Source organism: Fundulus heteroclitus, chromosome 20 (assembly GCF_011125445.2).
Source record: "Fundulus heteroclitus isolate FHET01 chromosome 20, MU-UCD_Fhet_4.1, whole genome shotgun sequence".
Classification (NCBI taxonomy): domain Eukaryota; kingdom Metazoa; phylum Chordata; class Actinopteri; order Cyprinodontiformes; family Fundulidae; genus Fundulus; species Fundulus heteroclitus.
The window spans coordinates 29592012-29599730 of record NC_046380.1 but is presented as its reverse complement, the minus strand read 5'-3'; the positions used below and the strand labels follow the sequence as shown (position 1 = coordinate 29599730).

The following is a 7719-nucleotide window of genomic DNA, read 5'->3' as shown; positions in this document are numbered from 1 at the left end:
TTAGGCCCACTTAATCTGCAAAAAAGTTGAATTTGGGGTGAGTTACACTTTAAGTAACCAATTAGAGACCAGCACGATGTTACAGAGAAGCCGAAAGTATGAGAACCTTCATTCATCTGTCTGGTGCCATTTAGCACTGAAGCATTCAATTAGGAGGCCTACAAAAAGAAATAACAAAAAAAAATAACCCAAAATGGAATGGGAATGCTGAAAAATCAAAGGTCAGGCACCTTTTTTGACAGAACAGATATGATAATTACTTTGTATTTGGTTATTTGTGTTTACTGTGCCTACACTCTTGTTTTCTGCAATTCTGATGAGGCAGCACTTTAGCGCCTCCTATTGACAAGGCAATGCTTTTAAAGAAGGGAATCAACAGGTTGGGAAGATGTGCTTTATTTTTAGTTATCAGGAAGGAATCACATAATTATTCAGCTTCAGCTTCTGCCTTCTCCTCCTCCTCCTCTTTCTTCTCTGTAGCGGGGAGTTCCTCGGTTACTATATGATTTTCCTCCTCCTTGTTTTCCTCAGTCTTGCTCACCACAGTTTCGGTTGTGGTCACTGTGGTGGTCTTCACATCCCCGCCTTCAAGGGTGGAGACTGAACCACTGCTGGACTTGATTGCATCATAGGAAGAGCTGACATATGATGGAATACGGGACGTCTCCAGGTTGAAGGCATTATAGTTATAGGCTGCATGTTGAGGAGAAAGAAAGAATTAAAAACCAAAGTTATGCTGTTTGTGCCATTGACGTATGGAAGGTAACACTTTCCGTTTACATGATGGTACAGCAGTAACTTACAAGTCTGCTTAGACACACTGGTTTTGATTCCTGTTGCTAGCCTGCAGAAGAAATAGAAACCAAGAAGATGCAAAAAAGTCATCTTTAAATATGTTTCAATTGGATGCAGTTCTTATTTTCCACCACAGGAGGGAACAGAAGTACTCCGGCAATGACAGTTTACCTGATCTCCTCTCCTTCCAGCAGTTTTTTATAAGTGGCTATTTCAATATCCAGAGCCAGCTTCACATTCATCAGTTCTTGGTACTGGCGGACCTGCAGGGCCATGTCCTGTTTGGCTCTCTGTAGGGCTTCCTCCAGGTCTCTGAGACGCAGCTTGGCATCCTTCACTGCCAGCTCCCCCCGCTCCTCAGCCTCAGCTATCTGAGCCTCCAAGTTGTTTCTCTAAGAGTGGTGTGTGTGAAACAGAGTCGCTTCCGAATTATTGAATCATAATCTAATTATCATAATCAAAGAAATGTAAATCCAAGATCGTATTTAAGTAAAGAAAGCAGAATATATACAACCTAAAAAATTTAATTGTCACCTGTGCTTTGACCATGTCAATTTCAGACTGAAGCCTCATTATTCTACGATTCATGTCGGCGATTTCAGCTCTGGTGGACTTTAGGTCGTTATCATATTTCCCAACTGAGTGTTGCATCTCTGCATACTGCAACAAAGAGAGACACACAACATGAAAAGCAGTTTCATTAAACTCAAGTTCTCTCCATTGTTACATCTGTTGCCTATTATGTTTTTCGGCTGCCTCTAAACTAAAGACACATGACTCCGACTATGTTTGCTTCATCAAAAGTACATGAATTGTGGTTTCTTAAGATAATGGTTTGCACAGCGGAGCAGAGCTCACTGCAGGCAGACAGCAACATGAAACCTGCAACCACCACAGTGTTAGATCAAGTGCGCTGAAAAATAAAACGTTTTGAGGCTAAGCAAGAAGCCTTGTTGAAGATAGACGAGATGACATGCATGCATGACTCTACTTTGAGGGTTAACTTTGACATTGCATAACAATCTGCTTTTTAAATGTTGCAAAATGACCTTGGCTACTTTAGAACATTTCACAACATGTTGTCCTTTTGCACGACTTATGCCTCAAAAATTGTAACAGCACTCTTTTAAAAGCAGCTACCAATACTGTTAAATACCTACAACTACCTCAACAAATTCTGACGAACAATGTTTCAGCTTCGCTCTTTATCTTCACTTGCTATTTAACGGGCTTATAATGTAAATGCATGGTTAGGCTGACAGATTTTAATATTATGAAAAGATGCAGTTTCCCATAGCATTCTGTTTGTTTCATCAATACAAAAAAGTGAAGATTAAACATAACCATTCTTTATGTTTAGAGATAAGGTCTGTGTGACATGAAATATTTCTAACCAGTTGTTAGCTGGTGATTTTTATAAACCCTCTAGCACCTGATCCACTTTTGAAAAATGTATCTTTCCTTTTTACAGTCAGTTTCTGAATAAGAAGAGCCGTGGTTTAAGAAAAAGGAGTAAATGTACGTGGATGATTAGGAAAGAAGAAAAGAAATCTGCAATTTCTCATAACAAAGAAAAACCACCCAACAATTTCAAGTCATTCTGCAATTCTAAAAACAGCAACAAATACTTCTAATCTGCATTACTGGTTAGGTTTCATTTTAAGCCATGAGAAATGTTCTACCACCTTGTTCTGGTACCAGGATTCTGCCTCCGCTCTGCTCCTGTTGGCAATGTCCTCGTACTGAGCGCGCACCTCAGCAATAATGGCGTCCATATCAAGATTACGACTATTGTCCATCTCCACCACAACGGATATGTCCTTGATCTGACTTTGCAGCTCCTCAATTTCCTGCATTAAATGATAAGATATTAAATAACTGTAGAAAACGGTAGCTTATACTTTAGGGTGCCTATCGTGTAGAACTCTGCTGTGAAGAAAGGTTTTTACTGCATCGAAGAGCTGTCTCAAGAACTCGATCTCGTCCGAAAGGCCATCCAACTTGGCTTCCAGCTCCACTTTGACCATATAGGCTGCATCTGTGTCCTTCGGATGATAACAGAACAATCGCAGCATTTAATGGTGAATACGACACAGGGTGTTGTATGCGTTTTGTAAATAAATTATCTCAAACCTTCTTCATAAGGACAAAGTTGTTCTCACACTCGTTGCGCTTGTTGATCTCATCTTCATACCTTACAAAACAGAAAAAAGTGAGAGGTCTTCCATTTGGAATTAAATTAATCTAACTTTAATCTTACCTTTGAATACAATGAGCAAAAACTTTTAAATATCTGTATTACGTGGGAAATATGACACGTTTTTTTCAGCAATGATGTGCACAGTGAAAGAGAGACTGTATTGGCTGCAGAACATCCCTGTCTGTCTGTGTCACGAGACGAACACTGTCCTCAGACAGCAGTCATTGAGAGCCAAATGATCAACAAGTCATATTAAATCAGAGAAAATATGCTGAATTATTGACTGTGGAGTAGTTAGCTGTAATGAGCATCTCATTACAGCTAACTGCTCCACATGAAAAAATTATTAGCATGAGCTGAATGTGAGTCTACTGAGGATATTAGCTGTATGTTTTAAGTCAAATGTATGTTTAGAGACAAAAGGCTGCCCCACACAAACACCCAATGGGACAAAATATATGTAAATATAAAGTTGATGTCTCAGACTGCCATTGATAAGTAAGTCGAGTGAGTGGACTTAGCTAAATAAAATCTGATTTAGGGTATATATTCACACCAGGAAAGTCCTTTGGACTGGACCAAAAGCGAACCTTTTGTTTTTGTTTGTTGGATGCGGTTGGCTATTAAATTGTTATTTTTAAAAGCGAACAAAGCCACGCGTGTGACAGTCGTTTCCATTGGACAGAAATGACTAGGGCTAGACAGAGCAATGACCCGGATATGGAGGAAAACTAATTTAGAAATCCTGCTTGCAGCACCGTGGTTTTACGTGTTTGTATTTTTATTACAGCTGCTAAATCACTGAGTGTCAAGGTCAGCTCATTCAATGCAGGATTTGTTTTTATTTCTAATCTTGGATCTGCGTCAGATAATTCATCCTGCAACCCGAATGAGCCCCAAAGCATGCTGGAAGCTGTGTTGCTGAGCAACAAAATGCAGTTCAGCTATGATTTAAGTACTATGTTCACCTCTACGGTGGCTTGATAAGTACCAAGGGACATTTTCTTTAGCTGGGCTGGTTTGAGGTCATTTTGTGTTTATACAGAAGCGAACCGCACCAAAGTCCATTTGGAAGCGGACTGAGTCCACCACAAAAAGTAGGTCTTACTCCGGTTGTTTAGTCCAGACTAAGGTTTGCTTTAGTATATTCAGACCTGCACAAAAGTTCGGGACCATGGGGGGGTAAACAAACTCTGGTTTGTTTAAAGCGTACCAAATGTGGCAGGTGTGAATACACCCTTAAACTCTATATTGCCAAAAGCCTGTTCCTAAACGAGGGAATGAATCATTATAGGGGAACATTTGTTTTTTTCTCAGGTTATAAAACCTCAGCTTTATTGCTAGAAGTCGAGTAATGCTACAGAGAATAGATTTGGGGAAAGCTAGACCATCCAGCATGTAAGGTTGAAAAAGAAAGGAAACCAGTTTCACTGTTTAAATCACAGCTGCACATACTTGTTTTTGTAATCCTCCACCAAGCCATTTGTCTGGTGCAGGTCAGATTCCAGTTTGAGTTTTTCATGACCCAGGTTGTCCAGTTGCTTTCGAAGGTTGCCGATGTACGCCTCAAACATGCCGTCGACGTTTGATCGAGAGGTGGTCTGCTCCTGCAGAAGCTTCCACTTGGTCTCAAGCATTTTGTTTTGCTGTTCCAGGAAGCGCACCTGGAGACAAGGAGGATCACAACTGAATGCTGATGATAGACGTTTATGTTAAAAGGAAGAAGGGCCTGGTTGTTGAAATGGAGCTTGATATATAAGGAATTGATGTAAAGCGTGGGGATGACTCCAACAGCAACAGCAAGTTTGACTGCTGAGAGAAAACAAAAGTTAGCGTCTCATCTTAAAATGAAACAATTCCTTTTACACATAATGCCACAGCACAACACAATGTGGCCCTTTGTCCCAAGAGTCGATTGTACAACTATTCTTTTTGCCACTCTCCCTCTGGGTGGAGTCAAGCTACAACCAAGTCAATATAATTTGTGCTGTCACACTGGTCCGAGGAGCAATGGTAGAGAGCTGATCTGAGGAATTATAGCAGGCTTTACTTGAAACCCCTTTCATTATTCTGTGCCTCCTTGGATCAAGAAAACTATTAAACATTGTATAGAAAAGTGAAAAATCACTGAAGAAATCACCTTTTGTGCAGCAGAAAACAAGCATTGGTTTGTAAAAAAAACTTTTCTCATGTTGAATTTCCAGAGTATGACAATGATTCATTCTCCCTTCAGCTTAAAAGCTTTCTTGGCCTCATAAAACAGGTATTGTTCAAGTTTCTGCTGCAAGGATTTACAGATAGTCCTGAAAACATTTCTGAGTCACTTGTCTCTTGACTCCTCTCGGTTTGTTCGTACAAGCAGTAAATACTCAGGTTTCAATGTTTACAAAGAGCACAAGGTATGCATTAAACTTTGCAGGAAAGTAAAGGACGCCTGAAAATGTATCTTTCTTCCATAAGGCATTTTTGCAGGATATTTGTCTAATGAGAAAAGCGCTCCTGGACTGAGGGTGCCTTTTCAATTTGAGCTCTGTGATTCCATCACAGATCAAATTTAGGAAACTGTGCAGAACAAGCAATATCCCTGAGATTTACTCCACAAATATCTCATTGTTAAAAAGAATATTGTTCTCCAAGGCTATGTCCCCAGGATAATCACCTGTTTTGGCTTGCAAAACACTCATTTCCTTTGCACTTCCTGAGTTTTTATTCTATCCCAACTGTCGGGTCAACAACATGTGCATTGTATTTTTTTAATATTCCTTCTGTGCATAAGAATTTCCTTTCTTTCTAACCTTTTTCCTAATAGCTTGGGCAGAGCCGTGGGTCTGGTTACCATACCATGCAGATTTCTTGTACAACACGAGAAAAAAGAATATTCCATCTGTTGCTTAACTGACTTTATTGATTTGATAGTGTCAAAGATGGTATCTAATCAAAACATGGATGTAAGGATGCTAAAAACACACGGATGTCTCCTTGTGTTTTTGCTGGTCCCTGGGCTTGGTCAAGGAAAGACACCACAACCAAGATGAGTAGCAGCTCCCCATAATACAATGGTTGTTGTTCTTTTGTTTGGTTGGTTTTTTGTTTGTTTTGGGTGTTTATTTTCTTTTTTTGGTTTTCTATTTTTTGCTAATTGTGCTTTTTTGCTACATATAAATATTGAGTGACTGACCTTGTCGATGAAAGAAGCAAAGCGGTTATTTAGGGTCTTGATCTGGTCCTTCTCCTGGATGCGGATGGCCTGGATGGTGGGGTCGATGTCCAGATCAAGGGGAGCCAGCAGGCTCTTGTTCACGGTCACGGCTGTGATGGGGGCCACCACTTCGTTGGCCATACCCCCACCAAACCCCAGGTGGCCAAAATCCCCTGCGCCTCCTCTCAGTCCAAACCCCCCAGCGACACCCACAGCAGCACCACTGCTACCGACTCCTCCATAGGAGGTGCGGGCAGCGTAGCTCTGCCTTGCCCGGCCACCATAGCCAGAGAATGAGCGGCTGCTGTATCCCTGGGTGGGGCCCCTGGAGGACGACACCGTGGAGAGGGCGGTGGTCTTCACAGCTCTGACAGACATGGTCACACTGGGATTCTGTAGCACTGAGGTGGTGAGAAAGGAGAAGAGACTCCGCTGAGGGGAAGAGTCGGGCAGATGGAGCCTCCCTGGTCCTCGGTGGTATTTATCAGAGCAGGGGAGGGACCCACCTGTGTTGCGATTGGCTGGAGTCAAGAGGGGAGAGTGAGAGCAGTACAAAGTGAGGTAATGTCAGGAAAGAAAATTACATCATGTTACACATTTACTGCAAATTAGAATAAAGACTCAGGAGTCGCAAGAGCGGCCTTAATTTTACTGTTGGAATACAGAAAAAAGTCACATTTGTTCAGACATATGAGAAGTTGGATTTGTTATATTTCAGATGTGACTCAAACTTTGCAATGTTTATATTCGTTAACAGATTTAAATTCTATGTGTTTCACATCGTATACTAAAAATGTATACCTTAGAAATAATGAACAAGAATCTAATTTCACCACAATCTTCCCTACTCCACAACCTCTTCTCACAGATGTGTCATGGAAACTCTGGCTGCTCCGTGTGATGTCCTTTACTTGATGCTGAGAAATGACTGTGTAGCCTCACAGTTATGGAAGCAGCAAATTTTCCTTTTTGTTTGTCATATTTTATCCTTATCCTGAAACTATATATATGGATACGGGCACAAAATAAATAAATGCACCACACTGAAGAGTTTGGGATTGTGGATGTATTTACAGCAAGCCAGCAGCATGACTTTATGGTTCAGACAATCTTCTGAATGGCTTTATTATCGGCCAGGGTTGATGTGTTTGCATTCAAATCCTGCAAGTGAATTCCTCCTATATATGTAAGGTCAGGAACAAACAGGATCTGTCTTTATCTTTATCACAAGACCCCACCTTGGTCTCAACAGCCCCACCCATAGAAACGTAGATAAAACTGCTGATAAAACATTCTTATATATATATACATATATATATATATATATATATATATATATATATATATATATATATATATATATATATATATACATATATATATATATATATATATATATATATATATATATATATATATATATATATATATATATATATATATATGTATATATTTAAATATGTATGTTCAAATTTGTTTTCTGTAATTCTCTAATTTCCCCTTTTTTTTGTTCAAATGAATTTAT

General features: G+C 40.0%; 1 protein-coding gene across 1 annotated transcript; it reads right to left on the bottom strand.

Moving 5' to 3' along the window:
- Positions 1-380: 380 nt before the first annotated feature.
- LOC105931738 (keratin, type II cytoskeletal 8) lies at positions 381-6659 on the bottom strand. The gene is made up of 9 exons (XM_012870555.3): positions 6174-6659; positions 4451-4659; positions 2929-2989; positions 2745-2840; positions 2481-2645; positions 1330-1455; positions 967-1187; positions 804-844; positions 381-693 (listed from the first exon to the last, which is right to left on the bottom strand). The coding sequence occupies exons 1-9, from the start codon at positions 6570-6572 to the stop codon at positions 428-430; spliced, it is 1584 nt and encodes a 527-aa protein (XP_012726009.2). The 5' UTR covers positions 6573-6659; the 3' UTR covers positions 381-427.
- Positions 6660-7719: the final 1060 nt, after the last annotated feature.